This window comes from Poromitra crassiceps (assembly GCF_964638095.1).
Source record: "Poromitra crassiceps genome assembly, chromosome: 7".
NCBI classification, from domain to species: domain Eukaryota; kingdom Metazoa; phylum Chordata; class Actinopteri; order Beryciformes; family Melamphaidae; genus Poromitra; species Poromitra crassiceps.
Genome location: NC_139628.1, coordinates 15835994 through 15861197, shown reverse-complemented (window position 1 = coordinate 15861197; position 25204 = coordinate 15835994). Strand labels below are relative to the sequence as shown.

General features: G+C 42.4%; 1 protein-coding gene across 1 annotated transcript in view; it reads right to left on the bottom strand.

Annotated features, from left to right (window-relative positions):
* LOC310779436 (uncharacterized protein) overlaps positions 1–25204 on the bottom strand; it is a gene marked incomplete at its 5' end in the record, with an annotated part of 49289 nt that overhangs the window by 2626 nt on the left and 21459 nt on the right. The window contains one exon of the mRNA XM_083639969.1: positions 21923–21969. Within this exon, the coding sequence (XP_083496095.1) occupies positions 21923–21969 (47 nt within the window). The remainder of the gene's footprint in view (positions 1–21922; positions 21970–25204) is intronic.

Genomic DNA, 25204 nt, shown 5'->3' with positions numbered 1-25204 from the left:
TGTTTGATTGTGAATCATGATTTTATCTGAATAGATCTTCTTAGTCACATATTCTTCTTGTTGGTTGTTTAAATAAATCATGTTATTTTGTAGATGGACCTCCGGGGGCGCTGGTGCATGTTTGTCCAGGGGGGCTAAACCTAAAGTAGGGCTGGTGATGTGTTTGAAATCAATGATAATCATAAGGAAGTCATATGGAAATTAAGACCAATAATGAATCACAACAGTGTCATCATGTTCATTTATAATAAGATTCCTCACTAAATCTTGCTTCAAACGTACATTTTTTGTCGCTGGCCAAAGTCTCACTCCAAACTTTTGGTGAAGCTTGGCAGCTCTGGTGTGTGTGTGTGTGTGTGTGTGTGTGTGTGTGTGTGTGTGTGTGTGTGTGTGTGTGCGCGTGCACGTGCGTCTGTGTGTGTGTGTGCGCGTGCACGTGCGGGTGTGTGTGCGTTTGTGTGTGTGTGTTTGTGTGTGTGTGAGTGTGAGTATGTGTGTGTGTGTTTTCTAACCTCTCCCCAGACCCTAAACCTAAAACGTTACCATTTAACAATTTTGGAGCCGAAATTGTAACATAGCAACGTTGGTCCAAAACGTTGCTATATTACAATTTCCTGTGAGACTGTGTTGGTTCTGATGGCTAGCAAGCGTTTTCCAATACAAATCTAAACTCTTCACACACCAACTAACCTACAACACTAATTTTCACATGCACGCACACCCCCACACACACACACACACACACACACACACACACACACACACACACACACACACACACACACACACACACACACCTATATGCAGCAGAGAATCTGACTTTGAATTAAAAGCTCAAGAGATGAGGAGACGCTTTAAAGACAGAGGTATAGCGAGAGATCTCTAGATGTAGCTGTCAGTAAAACTAGAACCCTAGAATGAAAACAACTACTGTACCCTCCTGAGAAAAGCACAGACAACAAGGTCACCTTTGTGTCAGAGTATAATAATGTCTCAGGAGAAGTCAAGAACATCATAAAGAAACATTGGAGAATCTTGGATTGTGACCCTAGCCTCAAACTCTTGCTGCCTCTTTGTTTTGCTACAAAAGGGGCAGAAACATCAGTGATTCTATAGTTAAATCCATGAGAGCCTGCAGTGAAAACCAATTGGCTCTCTCAGGAAGTCTATGGGAAAAAACAAGTGTGGTCGATGCATACATTGCTCAAATACCTTTAACACAAAAGTCTTTAACACTAGAAAGACCACAGTGGTCAATTTTACCTTTTTGAAATGATGTGCAATAACTTTATTGAGTTAAAAAATACAATGCTGCTGGTACCTGACTTTTCTTAAAAGTGTCTGTATTGTCATTTAAAATAGTTTTGACTTGAATTAGGCCTACACAAAAGGCAAATCAAATATTAGCATTTTTACCTAGAAAGACCATAGGCAGTCATTTTGACCTCACTGAGTTTCTCAGGGTTCTATATTTGTAGTCTCTATTTTCACATTTGGGTGTTGTTTTGTCTTTTTAAAATATATCTTAACACAATGCATTAATGTCTCAATTGGGTATTTATCATGAGAGATTATAGTTTGAAATCTAGTGGTCAAAATGATCACTTACGGCCATTCTAGTAGTTATGGAATTCTGGCACTTCTTTCAACTTGTTAAAATGCACATTTTGGTGTTATTCTGTCTTTTCAAAAGATATCTTAACACAATGAATGCATTCATCTTTTAATTGGGTATTTATCATGAGAGATTATAGAGTTTGAAATCTATCGTTGTAGTAGTTATGGAATTCTGGTCCTTCTAGTGTACAGGAGAAAAATACAGAATAAAATAATTAATCAACTGCATGACCACACATGTAGTCTACATGCTTAAATGTTCTTGTGGTCTCATATACGTCGGCCAAACCAAACACAATCTTAAATTAAGAATTGCAGAACACAAGGCAGCTATAAGAAATGGCAACATGGATTATGCAATTGCCCGCCACTACAATGACAGAAATCACGGCTCTGCAGCCTCTTTGAAATGTATAGGCATTGAGAGAGTCTTACCCAATCCAAGAAGGGGAAACATCATCAACCAATTGCTTAAGAGGGAAGCATATTGGATACACACCTTAAACACAGTTGGGCCCAATGGTTTGAATGAATACTCGATCTGAGCCCTTTTTTATGATGTATTAACTTTTGTTTTTTTTCTACCTGCAGGTGACTCCTTGTATTCACCTTATCATTTGCCCATATCAGGATGCTTCTGCATAATGTAATTTTGTAATCGTTATTCCATTTTAGACCCGGAAGTAGATTACTCCTTTTTCCTTTATCATTTTTAGACTTGCCAAAAAGCTGTTTTCAAGCAAAAAAAAAAAAACGGTTATAAAGTTTTTATATTTTTTCGGATGAGGAGGTAACATTCCAAATATGTGACCAGTTTATCAGAATAACGGCTATTTGGACATTTTTAATGAGCAGCGAGGACTGAGGGTGTATTCACACCTATCTCGTTTGGAGCAGTTGTTCCGAAACAGAGAGCGTTTTCCCCCTTGGTGCGGTTCGTTTGGGGGAGTGTGAACACAGCCATCGCACTCGGATGCGGGACAAAACAAGCGGACCGAGATCACCAAGAAAGGGTGGTCTCGGTCCGCTTTAAACGAACTCTGGTGCGGTTCGTTTGTGGTGAGAACGTGAGCCGACCTCGATCCGACACAAAGCAGGAAACAGTGCGCATTTTTGGATAAAACAGTTGCCGTAGTCAGCTGCGCTGTGCGTAATGGCCTGAAGAACGGGCATTTTTATCGTTTAAAAACCGTGCATCATCACATAAGCAGTTTGAACTCGATCATCTTACCTCTGGTCTCCATTAAATAACAAGTCGTGGTAATCAGAGCCAGCCTTCTTTGTGATAAGATTGTCTGGTTCAATCAGACAATCAGACTTATTGCATGTATTCCTTGAAATGTACGTAGGCTATTATTAAATTATTTATTAATATTTTATTCCTGACAGGACAGGTGTTCATAGCCTATGTGTCGGCTAATCCTCTGAAGTCTCCGTGATATTAGCTAATAGTAGAGGTTGCGAGGGTCTTTGATCTTCTATCTCCAAATTCCCGATAGACAGCCTAAATAAATAAATAAATAAATGAATAACTCTCACTCTCTCTCTCCCGATCTTTCTTTCTTTCTCTCTCTCCTCACACGCGCACACCCGACGTAGCCTACAATGTAGGTCTTACAAAACACATTATTATAATCATATAAAATCTCTGGGAATTATTTTTTCCATCCCGGGAGGCTATTAGCCTACCAGAGTGTCTCCTGGCCAATCCAAGAGGCTTGGCAATACTATTTGGATCGTTTGATTTGTGGCTGTGTGAACACAAACGAACCAAGGCACAAATGCAACAATTGTATCAATTAACTCATTGAGTGCCAATGACGTCGATCGACGTCAAATCAAATAGCAACGTAGAGTGCCAATGACGTCTAAAGACGGCAAATGCGTTTTTTGACGGTGGGACGTAGATCAAAGCCTCATGCATCTCCTGTAAAAATATTGGAGCTATTGAAGGTGTATAACCTATTTTACGGACCCATTAGGTGGTGACAGTGCTCTCCAGATTAGAGAAAGTTGAGGAAAAACAGCAGAAAAAGCCGTGATGAAAGAGAAACCGATGCATGAGCCAGAGCGGCACAGATTGCTCTGGCTGGAGCTAACGTTAGCTGCGAACAGCAGCCAATCCGCTCTCACAACTGAGCTTCTCTGTCTCTGCTGCGATAGTTTCTCCACACGATTAGCCGCCAGAAAAGAAAACCAAAGCCAAACCATTCTCATGAGAATGGTTTGACTTTTCGGTGTCGCGCTGGGAGCCGGCGCACAAGGCGGAGCGCTCCGAAAATAGACTCTGGGTGCAGCAGCGCACTTTGAAACGCGCAGCAGAAAGCCTAGAATCGGACGCAGCTTCATCCCAGCTCACAACCGAAACCCCAGAAACGCAGACGAACTCAGCGAGCCCGATCCAGACGCCCCCGACGAGCGGCCGCCATCCGAACGTGGATCCGCAGGCAGCAGAGCCTGCCATAGCAGGCAGCAGAGACTCGCCTGACACACGCAGCAGAGCGAGCAGAGCCACCAGAGACACTCCCACGGAGGAGGAGTTTGGAGTTGAGGGGGGTGGGGGTGCTGTTTTATTGAAGGAAATTACTGTTCAGATGTTTCAGGTCAGAAAATATTAGCTTCAGAGTCAGTGATTTGCTTGAAATGCTTCATTTCACAAAAGGCTCATTATCTCAGGTTCTAGTCTGAAACGTCTTTGGTGAAATCAACCTATCTTCTCCGGCTGATAACTAAAGAACGGAAAATGATATCAATAAACTTTTTTTTGCTGATGATAGAAGAGAGTCTCATCGTTCTTTGGGCGTGTTCGGTGTTTACATAGTAATATCACACAATATTCTGTGGGCCTCGAGAAATCACTGAAAACGCTCTGAAACTCTGGCACTGGGAGCATCCGTTTTCCAAAAGTGGCTGGCACTCAATGAGTTAAGCCCCGGAATCGGAACAAAGCAAACGACCCAGAGGTGTGAATACACCCTGAGAGTGCTGGCTGTGTGCCCATTCGGACTAGCTAGTATCTGTCAACCCCTACTGTTACTGGCAGTGAGAAAACACTGTCGACGTGCTTTTGTAACTAATGATAAATGCCAACCTACATACACAACATAACATACACAAATAGTGTAGTAGCTGTACTGTACCGTACTGTAGCTGCTACCATTATGTATGTCTAATGTTTAATTGTATGTTTAATTAGGTATATGCTATTTGCACCTGTACGTCAAATACGTCGAATTTAAAATGTTTAAGCACGTCTAAAGTGCAGTGAATGTGCAGTGAATATGCCACTGTCTCTGACTTGTCTTATCACTATACTGCCTTATTGCTTGTTGTGTCTCTTGTTGTTTTTGCACTCATATGCCCTGTTATATTGTACTATGTTGTAAACGGAGTCCACAGCACAAGAATTTCACACGTGATACTTGTACTACGGAGTGACAATAAAAATCTTGAATCTTGAATCTTGAACCGCGTACAGCCATCGGCTCCTCGCAGCAACGCTATGAGCATGTAACTGAAATTGGCCACAGTGTAGCTGCTGAATGTTGCCAAACTTCATTCTTAGTTTACAGTTTATTGATGTTTACCGGCCGGCCGGCTAACGCTGAACCGGAGGAACAAATACAATTGCGTCTTACACGGAAGAGACAAATAGGGCGTGGCAACATAAGGTGAATAGGGAGAGATGAGGCTAGATCTCCCTGGTACGGACCCCTTCCCATATATATATATATATATATATATGTATATATATTTATACACAGATGGGCAATATTTTAACACGTTCACTGCCATTGACGAGATATCTCGGCTTACAGAATCCAACGGTTGACTGCCAAAGACGAGATATCTCGGCTTAAATCTTTTTTTTTTTTTTTTGACGGTGGGACGTGGATCCAACCCTTTTACGTCTTTTATACAAATATTGGAGGTATTGAATGTGTATAATCTATTTTACCGACCCACTGAGTGGCGACATGTCTCTCCAGAGTAGGAAGAGGCGAGCCAAAACTGCAGGGAAAAGCGCGAGGAAGCCGTTCTCATACTGTAAAATGGATGGCGAAAACGCTTTCGCTTTCGCACTGACGCACAGCGGTGGCAACGGTGGGGGGTTCCAAGAATAGACTGGGTGCACACTTTGAAACACGCAGCATAAATAAGCGCAGAATCGCAAGAGCTTCATCAGAGCTCTCAACCGAAATGCCAAGAAACGAGCGAGCCCCATCCAGCGAGCCCCATCCAGACTGCCAGGCAGCAGCCAGGCAGCAGCAACTCGTTTGTCACAGACCCGCTGCAGAGCCAAGGAGGGCGGAGGAGAACGCCCACGGAGGGAGGAGTTTGAAGCAGAGAGGGGTTTCCTGCTGTTATGGAGGAAATTACTGTTCAAAACTATTGTTTAGATGTCTGACGTCTTACTGATGCCAAAAATGAATGGTTAAAGTGACTGTTCTATCGAATTTCACAAAAAGCCGTTTATCTCAGAATAAATTTTCTGACGCTGAAACCATGCTGTATTCAACTGCTAATGCTTACATAACTACTAACTCTACAAACTAACTCTTTTAGACAGAGAAAGCACACATTCTATTAGTTCTTTTGAGATATTGTGTGTTCACAAAATCCTAACAGAAACGAATCCTCGGCTCTTGAAAGATGAGCCAGAATCCTCAAAAAAAAACCTTGGCAGAAGCTAACTACAGTATTGAAAAATGGCTGGCAGTGAATGTGTTAAATACATGTATTTAAAATGCGTATTTAAAATAAATTTACATTTGTGTATTTTGTCATTTGTATTTGGCTGGACCGAGAAAAAAAAGATGTAATTTGTATCAAAATGCTTTCAGACTTTGTAGACGCAGAGTAGGGTGGGTCTTGAGTCAGACTTCACATCACTTCTTCGTCTACTAGTAATGAAGCCTCGTATTGGTGTAAATTCCCCCAGAGATAAATTACTAATATAAATTGATGATTAGATATTGCATGCACTGGCCTATCTACAAATGCAACTGTTTACTGCATATTCAAACCAGTGTATCATATTAGAGAGAGAGACAGCTAATTATTTAATTAAGTGGGTGGCGGCGGTGTGGCAGCAGTGTGGCTCACGATTGGGATGTCATCAGTGATGTCACTTGACAATTGTGATGTCATCAGTGATGTCACTCGAGCAACCGATTCCTCAACTGTGATGTCACTCAGGGCAGTTGTGATGTCATAAGTGATGTCACTCGAGCAACTCTGATGTAGTATTGGCCGATGGCACACAGTTGCATGATGGCCCCTATATACAGTATATATATATATACATACATACATACATACATACATCAGGGCTTAACATTTGGCGCGGGATTGCGGGAATCCCTCACATTTTCCAGAATTCCCGCATATTTTCAATTTATAAAGGGGGAGTAATCCCGCAATGGTTTGCGCAGACCGATCTTGTGAGGAATGGTGATTAGCAAGCGAAACAGCTGTCTATCTGACCCACTGAGCACACACTGTAGAAAGAGATGCAGGATAGCCAAGCGAATGTGATTGGATGAACGTTTGACACTAGGGCAATCAGAGGCAGAGAGGGGCGGGGCTTGCCTTCGCCTATGCCTTCGCCATCATGGGGAAAAAAATATCGCGTCCCTCAGTCCTCTCTCGAGTCGCGACATCAACGCTCCTCTGCTGATTTCAGACAGCTGCTTGCAAACATGATAGATCGCTGACTAAAAAGGAAAACGACGTCCTCAGAAACAGGACAGTCGAACAACAAGGCACCTATAGCTGAAACGTCAACACCATTGACAGTACAATATATGGACCACCTTAGCTATATGTTTTTGACACGGCAAAATGAAGCTCATTTCCCGATATTGTTTGATTTCGTTTGATTGGATGAATGGATTTTCCTGTTGCATTGTGTGAAATCTGTTCAAACCTGGAGCCGGGAAAACAGGAAAGGGCGTGAGCATGGACGGGACTCGGGGGAGGGTTTCCTCCGCCACGGCATCCATCTTGTTCATGTTATTTTCCCTGCTAGCCGTTAGCTTGGCTAACAAATGTTGCTAACATTAGTTGCTATTGCTAGCCTTGCTCCATTGCTCTCACAGTGAATACAGTAGCCCGAAGAAAAACCAGAGTATTATTTCCTCCAGACCTCGCGCGGCGTCACCAGCCTGCCGCTTGCATCTTCCACAAAATCGAGGTAATCTTATTTTCTAACGTAACGCTAATTGCATAGCATGACATTAACGCTAGCTACATGTCCATTTGTCATTACAGGAAGACGTTAGACTAGAGTAGCATAAGTTAACGTTATACAACGTTAAACAGTATTGCATGCTGCACAGATTCGGACGTAGACAGAAAACAAACGCAGTTCTGTTTACCTAGGTTACCTCTTTGAGATGAGGCAGACTCAAAGCATACTCATATGATCTACCAGCTATAGCGTTATATATCTAGCTAACGTTAGATGAGGGGGAACAAGGGGGTTCAACTCCTCTGGATAGTTTATCCACCTCTGCATTTACAGTATTTACCAATCGCACGTAGTGTTGGGTAAGCAAACGTTAACGTTATACAGTGATTAACAGTGTCTAATTAGTTTCTTCCAGGAGTAGCCGCCGTCCAGTACCAGATGGGACACACACAACAGAGGATCATGATTTGTGAAGATCAAAGCTATAATATTCTGTTCTCCTGAGATTAACGCTAAACTACACGTTACTGCTGATCAGTTGTTTCAACATAGGAAATTGCAATAACACACAAGCCAAATGCTGACATGAGAGATTTGCTTTGAACAATTGTAGCTAGTAGCCTATCTGCCAGTGACTGGAGAATATTGTTATATTTGCTTGTTGCTTTTGTCAATAAACATTGTCAACAAAGATAGCCTTGTTGTATATTATCATGTATAAGATTGTTGATTGATTGATTGATTGATAACTTTATTGAAACAATAATAGCAGGATCGTACAAGACAACACAACATCATATTGATCAAAAGGAATAAAACACAATAAAGCCCGAGGGCTTGTTTCCATTGTGGTCCTAAGAGGAGTGAATCTGTATGCAGGTATGAGCGCGTGTGTGCGCGGGCAAAGACAACACAAACAGATAACATTTTACACTCAATCCAAACATACATTAAACCTTAAGTGAATGGTTATTTAGATACCTAGCAAGAATGCATCATTCAATAAATAATAAGATAGAGACCAGCTCTTAAACTAAAACAGGAACCTACCTAGGGTTTAAAACCCGCGACTATTCAGGGGACATAAGAAAAGGAAAATAAAAGGTTAGGATCACATTTGGGAGCCAACCAGCCATTTTTTCAAGGCAAGCTTAAAAGAGAACCTGGAGTTAAGGGTCTTAATACTCTCAGGGAGTTTGTTCCATAAAATAGCTGCTGAGTAAGAAAAGGTGCATTTACCCTTTAGAGTTTTAAATTTAGGGGGAACAATGTTGGAGGTGCTTCCTCTTGTGGAGTAGCCATGTACCTCACTGACTTACCTCACTGACTGAAATAGTCAGAGAGGTAGCGAGGAGCCTCCCTTTTAAAGATCCTAAATACCATGCACAATTTGATTTGGGAAACCCTCTCCTCCACTCTGAGCCACCTAAGGCTATGGAAGTGAGAGGGGAGGAGATGGACTCTGGGATGAAGTTTCAGAATAACCCGTATTAATTTATTCTGGGAGGTCTGAAGCCTGTTTTTGAGTTTGATGGTGATTCCCGTGAACCAGGAGGAGCAAGCATAGTCAAAGTGACATTGAATCAGAGCATTTGCCAAGGTTTCAATGGCGCTCTTGTCAATGAAAGAAGAAATTCTGGCTAGGAATTTGGTTCTTTGATTAACCTTGGAAATCACTTTTGAGGCCATGCTTTCTCCAGAAAGTTTGTTATCTAAAATGCAGCCAAGGTACGTAATCTCCTCCTTGGTGTTAACAACTACGTCACCCACCATGATTTTAAACTCGGGGGACTTTTTTAAATTAAAATTTGACCCAAATAAAATGGCCTCCGTTTTCCCCAGATGAAGTGATAATTTGTTATCCGAGAGCCACACACTAACACTGTGAAGCTCACTGCTCAATTTCCTTTCGATCTCCTCCTTGTCCTTGTGCGAGAACGAGAGGGCGGAGTCGTCTGCGAAAAGGAACAGGTTGCAATCACAGGCCGATTTCATATCGTTGATATAAATTAAAAAGAATAAAGGCCCTAAAATACTTCCCTGGGGGACCCCACACGTCAGGGGGAGGGGACATGACATTGATCCATTTACGTCCACCACCTGCTCCCTACCCTCCAGGTAGGACCTAACCCAGTTGAGGGAAGTGCTGTTGAAGCCCAGAGCCCCGAGCTTACACAGGAGGACATCATGGTTAACGGTGTCAAATGCTTTTTGTAGGTCAAGCATGACCATACCACAGTATTTGCCAGCGTCAACTTCCTTTCTGATGTAATCGTTTAGAAAAAGCAAACAGGTGTCAGTTGAATGAGATTTTCTGAATCCAGACTGAAATTTAAACAGGAGCTCCCGAGATGCAAGGTAACTGTCTATTTGTTCAAAAATGACTCTTTCAATTACCTTAGAGATGGAGGAGAGGATTGAGACTGGGCGATAATTTCCTGGTTCAAGTTTACTTCCTTTTTTATGAAGGGGGATTACCCTGGCTTGTTTGAAATCATGGGGGACATGACCTTCTCTAATAGACAGATTGATTATATGGGTAATATAAGGTGAAATCAAATCAGCTGCATCTCGGATGAACCTGCTTGGGATGTTGTCAATACCTGTAGCTTTGGACGGCTTAAGGGCCCTGAGCTTCAACAGCACCACCTACTCTGACACCTCCTGAAACTGGAAGTCATCCGGCCGTACTCCTAAGTTTGAGTAAAAGCTCTCTATGTGGTCTTTACCATACCGTCCAGAGTGAGAGGGTAATTTACTAACCAAGGTGCTAGCAATGGTTGTAAAGAAGCGATTGAAGATGCCAGCGACAAGGGATTTATCAGATGTTAAGGTGCCTACAGAGTTTAAGTTCACGTTAAGAGATCTAGTTTTAAGTTTGTTATTGTAGCCCAATTGATTTAAGGATTTCCAGAGCTTTTTGGGATCATCCTTATTCTCTGCAATTACCTCATTATAGTACTCTAATTTTGCCTTTTTGATCAGCCTATTTACTTCATTTCGGTGCTTTTTAAATAGGCCGAAGGAAGCTTCATCTTTTATAATCTTGAATTTCTGCAGGCTATCATTTCTGACCTTAATGGCTTCGATGATATCTGCATTTATCCAGGGTTCGGTTCTCGTTTTAAACCTGACCGATTTGACCGGGGCCAGCCGGTTAATGACCCCTAGAAATGTAATCTTAAACAGGCACCATGCATCCTCTGCCGCTGACATATTGAGCACCTGTGACAAGTCCGATTTTCCAAGCTCGTGTTCAAAGGACTCCTTATTATAGTTCCTCGTGGATCTAATTTTGACCGTGTGGTGGCAGTTTATTACTGGTCTCTGAGTTTTACGTGTACAATAAATGAGTGAGTGATCACTTATGCCATACTCAATTACACCACTGTTGGAAATATTGGACTTGTCAGAAGTAAGCACAAGATCAATAATGGTATTTGACGTGGGGGACACTCTAGTAAACTGGGAAATTAATTGATGTAGACTAAAAAGTTTACAAAAAGCCTTAAGGGCTTTGAAGCTAGAGGAGTCATGTTTAAGCATATCTGTGTTCAAATCTCCAATGAGAATTGTTTCGCGTTTACCGTGGTCAATAGCGTTGGAAAATGACTCCTCCAGATACTCATAAAAGGCTGACTGGGACGGTGGGCGGTATAAAATCCCGACTAAAAGGGGCTTGGTTTTAGGCATTAAAATGTCCAGCCAAACCGCCTCTAACTGGGCACATTCCAGATCCGACCTTACATTAAAACAAATGTCCGATCGAATGTACCCGCATACCCCCCCTCCCCCTCTCCTGTTTCTGTCTTTCCTTATAATTGTATAATTTTGAATTTCGATCTCTGAATCGCTAATGGAGCTATCCAGCCACGTTTCAGAGAACGAAATAATATGGGCCTTGTTGCTCGCAAAGAGCAGCCTAATTTCATCAATCTTGTTTACTAGACTCCTAACATTGAGGTGTATAATATGCAACCCCCGAGCCGACCACAGCCTGTCCAAAGACATGTACAAACTGTCAGCCAGGGGTGGGGGGATTTGGGTAGAAGGATGGGTTGGGCTCTCCATCTGAGCTACTGGGCCAGGATTAACATTGATGTTACCAGATACTAAAAGGAGTAATAAAATTGCTGATCGGGTTAAGGCATTTTTAATACCGTTTTTTGGACGTTTAACCTTAGCATTACATGTTTCAACAGACATAGATTCATGCAGGATAAAAGATTTTAACACCAGTAGAGCAGGAGGAAAAACGGATCTTATGTGATCCACTATGAGTAAATTAAAAAGACCATCCGTAGTAAAGTTAGAGTTACCTTGACTGACAGTGTCCGTTTTATCGCTAGGCAAATGCGCAGGCACATACAGATCATTTAAATGCATAACGGTTGGAGAAGTCAAGGTGATAAAAGCTAAAATAAAATAAACCATGTTGAAATTGGCCATGGCTAGACCAAGGTAACTGTCCGAAAAGCGATGCTGGAGGTGTGGTACTCAAGACCGGCCAAGTCCTGGGGTTGATGGGCTGTAGCTGAGGAGCGTCGTTAGCTTTAGCCTCTTACCAGGGATGTACCAATGATGCGAAGCTAGCTATAGCCTCCGGTGAAGGCCTCTGGAGCTGATCACGAGGTAGCCCGCCACCTCGTTAGGATAGCGGCTACTGGGAGGAGGGTTCCAGCTCTGGGAAGGGGTCAGAGATTTCTGGCTCTTCCACACTTTATGCAGCTGGGACCCTGTATGGATTTGCTGAAGGTTGAAGCGAAGAGCGAAGAAAACCCGCCGCTGGTAGGAGCTAGCTGCTCCGCTAGCTGCCACCAGCGCGACAGGCCCCGCTTGTTGATGCCGGGTAGGAGTGGCACGTCCACCACGGATCCTGGGTTGAATGCTAACCCCACCGTCGTAGATGCTGACGAGACCCGGTCGAGGGCAGGGTAGATCCCACTGCTGTGTAGGCCAGTGTTTTCACCGGCACAGATCTTAGGAGGCAGCTCCGGGGGATGGAAGCCGCCTGAGCTAGTTCAAGGGCTATCCTAGCCCAGCTAGCTTCGGCGTCGGGCCTTGCCTCGCTATCGTCGTGGTAGTAGCAGACTGTCCTCAACGGATCCTGGGTTGAAGGCAAACCCCGCCGCTGAGGACTCCACTCGGACCCGGCCGAAGCAGGGCAGGCAGGCAGGCCAGCAGTGGAGGGTGAAAACCCGGCGTTTGAAATGGAGAGTTCCGCTCTGTTCACAGAGATTTCGGCTCTAGGCCAAAAGCTAGCAGGTCTAGCCTTTCAGACCCTTTGCTAACAGAGAGTTCCGCTCTAAACAGAGAGATTTCGGCTCTGTGTGACGTTTTTACACACAATAAAACGCAGTTAAACGGAGTACCGCTCTTTACCAAGAGATTTCGGATTTTTTTTTAAAAGCAAGTCCTTGTGATGACACCATCAATCAGTTTTACGTGGTGTGCACAGAGAGTGATGTCGAGTGAACACAAACTATGAACCGAAGATTGGACCAGAGGACAGGACGACGGAGAAACTTAACCGACCAGCAGTCTGAGTCTGCTTCAATCAACGAATGCTTTATATTTATTGAAATGAAATATGGTGATATGGTGGTCTGAAATTACTCTCTCTAGCTAGGCTAACTGGCTCATATTATGTCATATTATTGTAACGTCTGAATCAGCGTTTCATAACTTTATAATAGCCTTACGTTTATAGCCTGGATGACGTTAGCTAATGCTACCCATCCTTCCATTGGTGTTACACGTTATATTTTTAACTGAGCTTTGCGGAATTACCTCAACACAATTGTGTATCAGCTTTGAATGTCCAATATATACAGCATTAAACAAACGACCAGCAGCATTCAAATGTGCAAAAACGTTATATTTATTGAAATGTGGTGATCATGTCACAAGTCACATTACATAACGATATAGCGTTAGGTGTTCTTTTGATCAACAGACCTCGGGGGCTCTATACTGTTGCTACGTTGCTAGCTAGCTAGCCGCAGATCAGCTCTGAAGCCCCAACTTCAGAGCTGCCCGTCCACTAAAACCCGATTTCGATATAGCGTTGTAGGTGTTCTTTTGATCAACATACCTCATAACGGGGATCTATACTGTTACGTGTGTCTACTAACATCATTAAAATATCATAAGGGTAACGCTGTTTCTGTTATTTTACTTTTAATCTCTGGCTACGTTGCTAGCTAGCTAGCTAGCCTGCCTTGGCAACTGGTTGGGATCATCTGGTTTCCTGTGGCTGGTGTCAATCAAAGAAAATCCCGCCCCCAAAGTTATAATTTTTATCGGCTCTTTTACTCGAAATGGGACCATAATTTAGAAAACGGAGCCCAGGAGGGCATGTAAAAGACTTGAAATTGTTTATTCAGACCATAAGCTCATTCGGAAAATGTTCATTTAAGACACAGAACGAGAGAGAAGTCGGCTCATTTTTACATTGGAGCCAATGTACCTGTCGTCACTTCCGGACCTGACGTGCGCCCCCCTGCGGACTTTTCGAATTAATGGAATTTCACGACTGGCCTCATACATTCCCTAATTCTGTTGCCCACTGGTCAACACCGAGTAACGTCAGTGTCAGTGATGTTTAGCGTTACGTTATTGACGATGAAGCATCTGATATCGATAATAATAACGTTAATCCTCCTTATGCTGAGTGCCAGTGATGTCAACGATGTTGTCGCCACTCAAATGCCATTTGAAATTAGCCCAGAGTGCAGAAATCTCCCATTGTGATTACATTAGAGCGTGTTTAGAAGGGTTGGTTTGTCCTGCCTAAAATGGCGTTTCTCATAAAGCAGCCGTGAAAATCTGGTGGAAGCATTTTCAATAAAAAGTGAAATGACACAGATGGTTTATGGTCACTTCAATAGAACTCTCCCCAATGCTAAATTCGAACAGGTTTAGTTGCCAGTAATGACAGTAAGAAAGGCAGATGTAGTGAGCAAAGATGGATGATTTAATATTCCATAGCTCTGACCTAACCAAATCTAACTGACATCACTATTGTGAACACAAAACAAAGAACACTTCTGATATAATATGATATTAGTGTTTTAGTCAAGTGGATCACTCAATACAAAAAAATAAAGGCTTTCATAGAACCAAAAGCCTATGGCTTATAGTCTGCAGAAAAAACACGACAAAAGTCATAGTAATTTAGACTCAGGTGTGCATACTGTAAACTACTTCCTTTTTTAAATACAAAAATGTGAAATTACTGTATTATCGCTTATTGGACAGGCGAAGCAGGTATTTGTCGTTATCGTTATATGAAAAAATCCCCCCCAAAATCTATAAATCCCTTCTATCTGAAGAACATGGGGGGAATTCCCCCCTAGTTTGCAAAGTGAATTTTAAGCCCTGCATACATGATGTCAGATATCTATGGCTAAACATAGTAAAAGTTCCAAAACTTGAGGTTAACATGTAGAAATGCTTTATATAAGTCAAAAGGTCTTACGACTGAAGTGAGGGAGAAATTAGCTGTGCTGAAAACAGCTAAAACTGAAATGGAAGAACTGTATGCAGTGTGTTAGAGGGTACACAAAGGAGAATACTGTCACAGAGGACTAAAGAGACGATTTACCATCTAAAGAAACCAGAAAATGCCACATTTGAGAAGCTGGAATCAGAGAATTAGGAAATGTTTCCGAAATAGCTCAAAATGATGAATAGATCATCAAAATAGGCAATTAATGTCATATTTGGCAATGAATCGATGACTTGACTAATAGTTGCAGCTCTTTATCAGTTTTTATGAAATGTATTTTGATGTATTTTCAAAGTACAAAATACGTATTTGTATTTCAAATACATTTTTCAGACCAGTATTTTGTATTTGTATTGTGATAATTTTTTTGAGCAAGTATTTGTAGTTTGTATCAAAATACTTTTTGATGTATTTTCGCCCATCTCTGTATATATATAAGGGCCTTTCTGTGTGGAGCTTGCATGTTCTCCCCGTGCTCCCCTGGGGTTCCTCCTGGGGTTCCTCCTGAGGTCCCCCCCCCCAGCAAAAAAAAACATGAAGATCATCAGCTGACCAGTGACGACAACATTTGAAGTTGGTCCCCAGGCGCTGTACACAAGAAAGCTGCCCACAAGCCTGGATGGGATAAATGCAGAGACTGTTTCACCGGCAACCGTCAGCATGGGTGTGTGTGTGGCTGGCCGCATGTGTGTTCGTGTGACAAATAAACAGGTACAATAGAAAGGTTTATCCGGACAGTATAAGGCTGTAAGGATAACAATAAGGACAGTAATAAGGACAGGTTTGTCCGTCCAGTTCTTCTTCTTCTTCCGCATAATTTTTTATTATTTTTCTATTTGCTAATATCTATATTTACATTTGATACTTGATATTACTATATTCACAACTCGGTGTGCTTGTCCTTTCAAACATGTATAACTGATATGGATATGTATGGATCTGTATTCCGCTGTCACATGATCTGTCACTCATGTTGTCACATGACCTGTAATGATCATCCCCTGTGACACCTGTTGATATAGCCTTTTTAAACCCACCCCTGTGCCAATCAGTTGTAAAGTGAACCTGGTGAAGCTACTGCAAAACACGTTGTTTGCTAGGTTTTATGTAATTTAAGTCAATCTAACAACCTGGTGTGTGTTGGATCTCTTCACTGTTCCTGTTACACTAACTTTATACACTGCAAACACTGTTCCTGTTACTACACTAACTCTACACTGCAAACACTGTTCCTGTTACTACATTAACTCTACACTGCAGACACTGTTCCTGTTACTACACTAACTCTACACTGCAAACACTGTTCCTGTTACTACACTAACTCTACACTGCAAACACTGTTCCTGTTACTAACTCTACACTGCAAACACTGTTTCTGTTACTACACTAACTCTATACACTGCAAACACTGTTCCTGTTACTACACTAACTCTATACACTGCAAACACTGTTGCTGTTACTACACTTACTAACTCTATACACTGCAAACACTGTTCCTGTTAGTACACTAACTCTATACACTGCAAACACTGTTCCTGTTACTACACTAACTCTATACACTGCAAACACTGTTCCTGTTACTACACTAACTCTATACACTGCAAACACTGTTCCTGTTACTACACTGCAAACACTGTTCCTGTTACACTAACTCTATACACTGCAAACACTGTTCCTGTTACTACACTAACTCTATACACTGCAAACACTGTTCCTGTTACTACACTAACTCTATACACTGCAAACACTGTTACTGTTACTACACTAACTCTATACACTGCAAACACTGTTACTGTTACTACACTAACTCTATACACTGCAAACACTGTTACTGTTACTACACTAACTCTATACACTGCAAACACTGTTACTGTTACTACACTAACTCTATACACTGCAAACACTGTTACTGTTACTGTTACTACACTAACTCTACACTGCAAACACTGTTCCTGTTACTACACTAACTCTATACACTGCAAACACTGTTCCTGTTACTACACTAACTCTATACACTGCAAACACTGTTCCTGTTACTACACTAACTCTACACTGCAAACACTGTTCCTGTTACTACACTAACTCTAAACACTGCAAACACTGTTCCTGTTACTACACTAACTCTATACACTGCACACACTGTTCCTGTTACTACACTAACTCTATACACTGCAAACACTGTTCCTGTTACTACACTAACTCTATACACTGCAAACACTGTTCCTGTTACTACACTAACTCTATACACTGCAAACACTGTTCCTGTTACTACACTAACTCTACACTGCAAACACTGTTCCTGTTACTACACTAACTATATACACTACAAACACTGTTCCTGTTACTACACTAACTCTATACACTGCAAACACTGTTCCTGTTACTACACTAACTACACTGCAAACACTGTTCCTGTTACTACACTAACTCTATACACTGCAAACACTGTTCCTGTTACTACACTAACTCTACACTGCAAACACTGTTCCTGTTACTACACTAACTCTATACACTGCAAACACTGTTCCTGTTACTACACTAACTCTACACTGCAAACACTGTTCCTGTTACTACACTAACTCTACACTGCAAACACTGTTCCTGTTACTACACTAACTCTATACACTGCAAACACTGTTCCTGTTACTACACTAACTCTATACACTGCAAACACTGTTCCTCTTACTACACTAACTCTATACACTGCAAACACTGTTCCTGTTACTACACTAACTACACTGCAAACACTGTTCCTGTTACTACACTAACTCTATACACTGCAAACACTGTTCATGTTACTACACTAACTCTATACACTGCACACACTGTCCCTGTTACTACACTAACTCTATACACTGCAAACACTGTTCCTGTTACTACACTAACTCTACACTGCAAACACTGTTCCTGTTACTACACTAACTCTATACACTGCAAACACTGTTCCTGTTACTACACTAACTCTATACACTGCAAACACTGTTCCTGTTACTACACTAACTCTATACACTGCAAACACTGTTCCTGTTACTACACTAACTCTACACTGCAAACACTGTTCCTGTTACTACACTAACTATATACACTGCAAACACTGTTCCTGTTACTACACTAACTCTATACACTGCAAACACTGTTCCTGTTACTACACTAACTACACTGCAAACACTGTTCCTGTTACTACACTAACTCTATACACTGCAAACACTGTTCCTGTTACTACACTAACTCTATACACTGCAAACACTGTTCCTGTTACTACACTAACTCTACACTGCAAACACTGTTCCTGTTACTACACTAACTCTACACTGCAAACACTGTTCCTGTTACTACACTAACTCTATACACTGCAAACACTGTTCCTGTTACAGTGCACTCCTCGTATAGTGATCACCTTGGTACGGGTCAAATTGATCACTATAAGCGGATGATCATTATAACCGATTTTTTCTTTTTCTTTATTCTCATGCAGATTACCATCTAATTGACATTATATATTACATGAATACAGTACATATAAAGTAAAGGAATGTTATTGACTTTAAATATCCCTACAGTAAGTTAGGCCTCCAGATGATTCAAACACAGCGGTCTCGCTTGGACAGAGATGCCGCAATCTCTCCATACAGACAGACATGCAGAGTGTATCGCTGCTGTGTCTCGTTGGCTCATTTTTGGCAGTTTGTAAGTAAAAAATTACAAAATTACTGTAGTTTTAAATATTTTCTCATTGTTCTCAAGTGGGACAAGCCCCAAAATGATCACTGTAAGTGAAGTATTGATCACTATAAGCGAATTATTTAAACAGCACGTGTATAGGAATGATTCGGGACCAAGCTTTTTGATCAATATAAGCGTTTGATCACTATAAGCGGATTCCACTGTATTACACTAACTCTATACACGGCAAACATTGTTCCTGTTACTACACTAACTCTATACACTGCAAACATGTCTCAAATCAATTCATTGTTGTTAGGCGGGAGATAGGTGAGTTTACGTACAGACACTTGAAGGTCTTGAAAAACTAGGTAAACTGGAATCTGCAACAGGCAAATTTAGAAACTGGGAGCTGCTGCAAAAGAAGGCCGGTAAGTTAATTTACCAACGACTGCGGAAGATTGGCTGCACTCGCACTTATAGTTCTACTAGAACATTGGTTCTACAATGTAATCTTGTCTGGGTTTACATTTAGGTTGGACATGATTATTGTCTCCACTGGTCTATTGTCTCCACTCACTGGACACTGTATCATGGTGCTCTGAGGTTTGTCACGGGCTGTAAAGCCCTCACTCACCTCTGCACCCTATATGCCAGGGTTGAATGGCCCTCTCTGGCTGCACCCATTGTACATGTTTATCTATAAATCCATCCTTGGATTAATTCCATTGTACCTTTGTGGCTATATTTCTAGAGCCCACAGTAATTACCGCTTACGCTCAACCGATTACTACCAGCTAAATGTCACCAAAAACATGCTTTCATGTATTCAGCACCTATACAGCCTGGAACTCACTTCAGAGCAACCTCAAACTGAAGGAACTTGTTCCTCTTGGAACTTTCAAAAATCTAATCAGAGACATAGAAGCAAATTCCTTTCATATCTGTGCATGTTTTTTTATGAACATTGTAACTGCTTTTGCCTGTTTTATAACATGTTTTGTGCCTTAGTGTTTGTCTGTTTTAATGTTGTTAAATCTCTTTGATGCTGCTATCTTGGCCAGGCTTCGCTTCCCTTGTAAAAGAGGTATTTGTATCTCAATGGGATCAACCTGGTTAAATAAAGGTTAAATAAAAATATGACCACTGCCTCTGATGTCTAAAGTTCAACAGCTGTTCTCCAACATTCATATTCAACAGAAAGTGCTGAGTGAAATGAATGACAAAACACTGAGCACTGAGCTTAGTGAGAAAGCTGGACTCAACACACACAGCACCGATGACATTTTCATCCCCAGTGGGAGGGAGGGCTGGGGGTACCAAATGAGACATGGATTTCTACCAGCATGCATTTACCACCTTCTGAATAATGCTGAATAATGATGACAGAGATGTTAGGGAGCTGGCTCCATCTTCCCTGTTACTGGACCTAAGGAGACACAAGGTCCCATTGGCCAGAGACTCAGAGCCCCACCTTCTTGGATTCAGAAGGACACCCAGCTTGGAAATTTGACCCTCACTCTGCTGGATTTGGGGTCTGGTCCGATTGGCCGGATCTGAATGATCTTTGTGTCTGAGCTGGAGTGTCCCTGGAGTGGACGCAGTGTGACTCTGGAACTGTGATCAAGGCAACAGCCACATATACGGTGGACCTGTTAACACTTACAGGTGGCAGGCCAACTCTTATGGATTTACACCAATATCAACAACAACAACAACAACAACAACAGTAGACTGGACTGGACTAAAACTGCAGGGAAAACGTGCATGTCTTCTCTCTGCTGATCATTCTGTCTCAGAGCACTGCACTCAATGAGGACATTGTCACATTCACAGTAAAAGCCAGACTACAGGTCCTTCCCACCAGACTCAACCTTTCTATCTGCTCTCCTACCACTCAGGTCTCCCATTGTTTGCATCCCACCACAGAACGCTCAGTGAAACAATGTCACACATCTTGAATGGCTGTTATGCTCACAAAGGAATGGACACAGCATGTCACCACAGAATAGTGGACCTCATAGCACAGGACATCAAATAACTTCCCACCCTCAGTGAGAAGGTAGAAGCATCCTGTCAAACCCTCCATCTGTAATAATAGCACAGGTCCTTTTTCCACGTGTGGCTGTCAAGACTCCAGATGTTGTATTTGTTAATGAAGATTCCAGAGAAGTGTTTGTTCTAGAGGTAGTCTGCACCTTTGACTCTAGCCTAAAGGAAGGCTTTATGACCAAGGTCATTAAATACTAACCACTCCTAAACACCATCTCAGAGCTGGTTGCAGGTGCAAACTATTTGCTTTCATATTTGGCAGCCTAGGACATACTCACAGGTTGTTCGTAAGAGGGCTTCAATAAATTGGGATGCCCAAAAAGGCTACGGCTTGCAAAGTACTGTGCTGTCTCTGCTAGCAGCACCATATATGGAGGAGGCACTGCTACAGTACTTGTACCCCTGAGAACTGAGTATTATGGTCTGTATTGTGAGACGATGCCACTGGTCCATTTTGTGAATGTACTGCACCTCTATATTTGTGTCCTTGTACCGTTTTCTTCTATGTGGACATAAATAAATTGTTAAAATGTGTGTGTGTGTGTGTGTGTGTGTGTGTGTGTGTGTGTGTGTGTGTGTGTGTGTGTGTGTGTGTGTGTGTGTGCTTGTGCGTGTGCGTGTGCGTGCGTGCGTGCGTGCATGCGTGCGTGCGTGCGGGTGTCTGTGGGTGTGTGGCTGTCAGACTGTTACAATACATAGGTTGTGTTTAGTGGTTGGTTATTTATTAACAGATTGATTGTTCATTATTTTCTTCAGTTTCATGAAGAAGCATTTTGTCAGCTATTTTTTTTCAGAGTAAGATTTGAGTAAATATATGTCACATACATGATGTTTGTATTTAAATAGGATTATTATGTTTTCAGTAATCAAATTAAATACACACTTACACTTCCTCAGACCTGGTTTCATCATCTGCACTCCACCATGGTCCACACTGTGGGAAGGGGGTTAAACATTTACATAAAGTCAGATCAATATAATCTATTTGATAAACAAACAGTAAACCACTACTTTTACATGCACACTAATATTCCACTATTATTCAGAAAATGACAATGTTCTGAATTTGATGAGTCATGTAAACACCATATTCCGGTTGGATTTTCCAAATTAGGCCTTTTTCCGAATTTAGACTTTTCCGATTAAGATGTGGAATATGCCAATATTATTCGGGTTTAGGCGCATTCTTTGGACATGTATACAGCGCATTCGGAATATGCGTCTCAATCAGAGTTGTTACCGCAGTTTGTGACACACGGCCATTTTGACTGTTTGTTGTCAGCAGATGTGTGCTTTTTAAACAAATCAACTAGCCAGAGATGCATACCGAAATAAATAAAGCTGTTAACCATTATGAAAGACTTGATATCAACAGGAAGGAGAAACAGGCCTAATCTTGCCTAATGTTAACCATTATGAAAGACTTGATATCAACAGGAAGGAACAACAGGCCTAATCTAGCCTATTTTATATAGCCTATCTAGCACAATTACAAAGTGCTTTACAAATTGTAAATAAAAGCCAAAGATGTATAAGAATAGAAGAACAGGCTGAAAATTGGGTTGCAGGAACAAACACAAGAAAAAAATACACAAGGAACTGATAAAAACTTGACTATAGCCTATAGTAGTCGACACAAATATCTACTGTAAACAATAGTATAAACTTGTTTTAACAAATGAATACAAACTTTAAAAAGCATTCATGATTTGTGTAAATTTTATATACTAGTGCAGTGCCCGTTCCCCCATGCACCACCCCGTGGGCGCTTCCCCCTGCACACACTGCACTCTGTCAGGTCCCCCTAAGCGCAAGTTTGAAGTCGATCCGACAAACGGTTCTCGAGAGACGCGAAGGACAGACATACAGACAGTCCTGGAATAAGTCCAAATTGCATGAAATGCGGCACCGCACTCCATCGGGGTCCGAGCAGCGCACTCCCCAAGTTTGAAGTCACAATCGGACAAATGTTTCTCGAGATAAACTGCTTTTTGTGTTGCCAGCAGGTGGCACTATGTCAAATTGCAAGAAACTCAGCGCCGCACTACTTTGAGTTCCCAGGAGCACAGTCCCTAAGTTTGAAGTCAATCGGATGAACGGTTCTCAAGATAAACCACTTTTTGTGTTGCCAGTAGGTGGCGCTGTGCTGAATTGCACAAAATTTGGCACTGCTCTATGTCAGGTTCCTAGCAGCACACTTACGAAGTTTGAAGCCGATCAGATGAATGGCTATGGAGATAAAGCGCTTTTTGTCTTGCCAGTAGGTGGCGCTATGCCAAATTGCACATTATTCGGCTCCCTGCACCTCCTTGAGTACCCCTAAACACACTCCTCGAGTTTGAAGTCGATCGGACGAACGATTCTCAAGATAAACCACTTTTTGTGTGGCCAATAGGTGGCGCTGTGCCGAATTACACGAAATTCGGCACTGCACTGTGTTCCCCTCAGCACACTCCCCAAAGTTGAAGTCGATCTGACGAATGGTTCTTGAGATAAACCACATTTTATATGTTGCCAGTAGGTGGCGCTATGCCGAATTGCACAAAAACAGGGCACTGCACTGCACAATAGGGCACACTCCCAAAGTTTGAAGTCGATCCGACCAACGGTTCTCGATGGCATGCAGCAGATGATGCTCATCCTCATCATCGGTGGCGCAGTCGGTATCGCTGTCGCCTCACAGTTAAAAGGTCCTGAGTTCGATTCTCGCCTGGGACACTGTGAGCGCTGTGGTTGTGTTCCCCCCCATATCTTCAGTGCCTACTGCCCAGGTGGGGTATCTCGTCGTAAGGGCCTTTCTCTCTGTGTGGAGTTTGCATGTTCTCCCCGTACCCCCCAGGGGGTTCCTCCGTATATAACCCCCCCACTAAAAACATGCAGAAGATCAGATCGTCATCGTCATCCGACCAGTGACGACAACATCCGAAGTTGGTCCCCGGGCGCTGTACGAGAAAGTGACCACTGCTCCTGGCCTGCCCCTCGGAGGAAAGGACATGCCTGGATGGGTTAAATGCACTTTTCACCGGCCACCGTCAGCATGAGTGTGTTGTGGCCGCATGCATGTATTGTGGTGTTCGTGTGACAATAAAAGACGGGCTTGTCCATTACGAGAGTTTTTCTTTTGTTTTTTTTCATCCATAAGCAGTGGTGGAAATGGTTAGGTTTTACTCTGGCAACCCTACTTACAGAGGATGCGGGTTCCCGGAAGTGGTGATGCCCTAGAGCAGAGGTTCTCAAATGTTTTTCAGCCAAAGACTCCTTGTAAGATAACACCCCCCCCCCCCCCATTCAATCTCAAGGACTCGATGTTGATTTAGTTAACGACCCTGTTTACTCAACGACTGTACTCACAGCAGTGTTGACACTTAGCCCAGATCAGCCAGGGCTTGAAGGGGCATACGCTTGATTGAACACAAATGTATTAATATTGAACGTGTTTCGTGTCCGAATGGCACGAAAACAGGGCACCGCACTCTGTCGGGTCGCCATCAGCGAGTTTCAAGTCGATCCGACCAACGGTTCTGGAGATACGCGAAGGACAGACAGAGAGAGAGACAGAGAGAGAGACAGATGATATCCTCATTATAGTATAGATTATTACTCTGTTGTTAAAATGGAAGAGCATACTATAGGCTCTTTCACACCGGCCTTGAAAGCCGAAAAATGCACGGAAAATAGGATCCGCTCCTCCGATGTGAAAGTCATGAACGCGCGCGCGTTGGTGGTAAATTGTTATACGCCTTTTGTCCCGGGAGCAAATCTTGTCACAGCGCCGGTTTAGCAGACAACCCGCCTCCACTTGAAAGCGTCGGAGCAGCAAGGCGGAACAGTGCGAATGCTTCATAAAAAAATTACAGGGGAAATCACCTCATGCAGCAAGGACAGTGAAAGTAAAAAAGTAGCCTATATAATCATGCGCCAGGAGGAATGCTCCATGCCTGTGTAGTAGGTTATATAGCTGTCTGTGGCGAGTTGGTCTGACGATATTCCCTCTGGAAACCAGCTCCAGAACTGCAATCTGTCTAGCTAAGCCACTTGTGCATTCCCTACAAAAACTACTAACGTTAAGTAGTCATGTGCATTTATAGCCTATACTATTCCCCCGACGAACGTTATGCAGACTGCAGCTGTTATATTGCGGGCGTCGTCTTTCAGAACGGAGTAGGCTA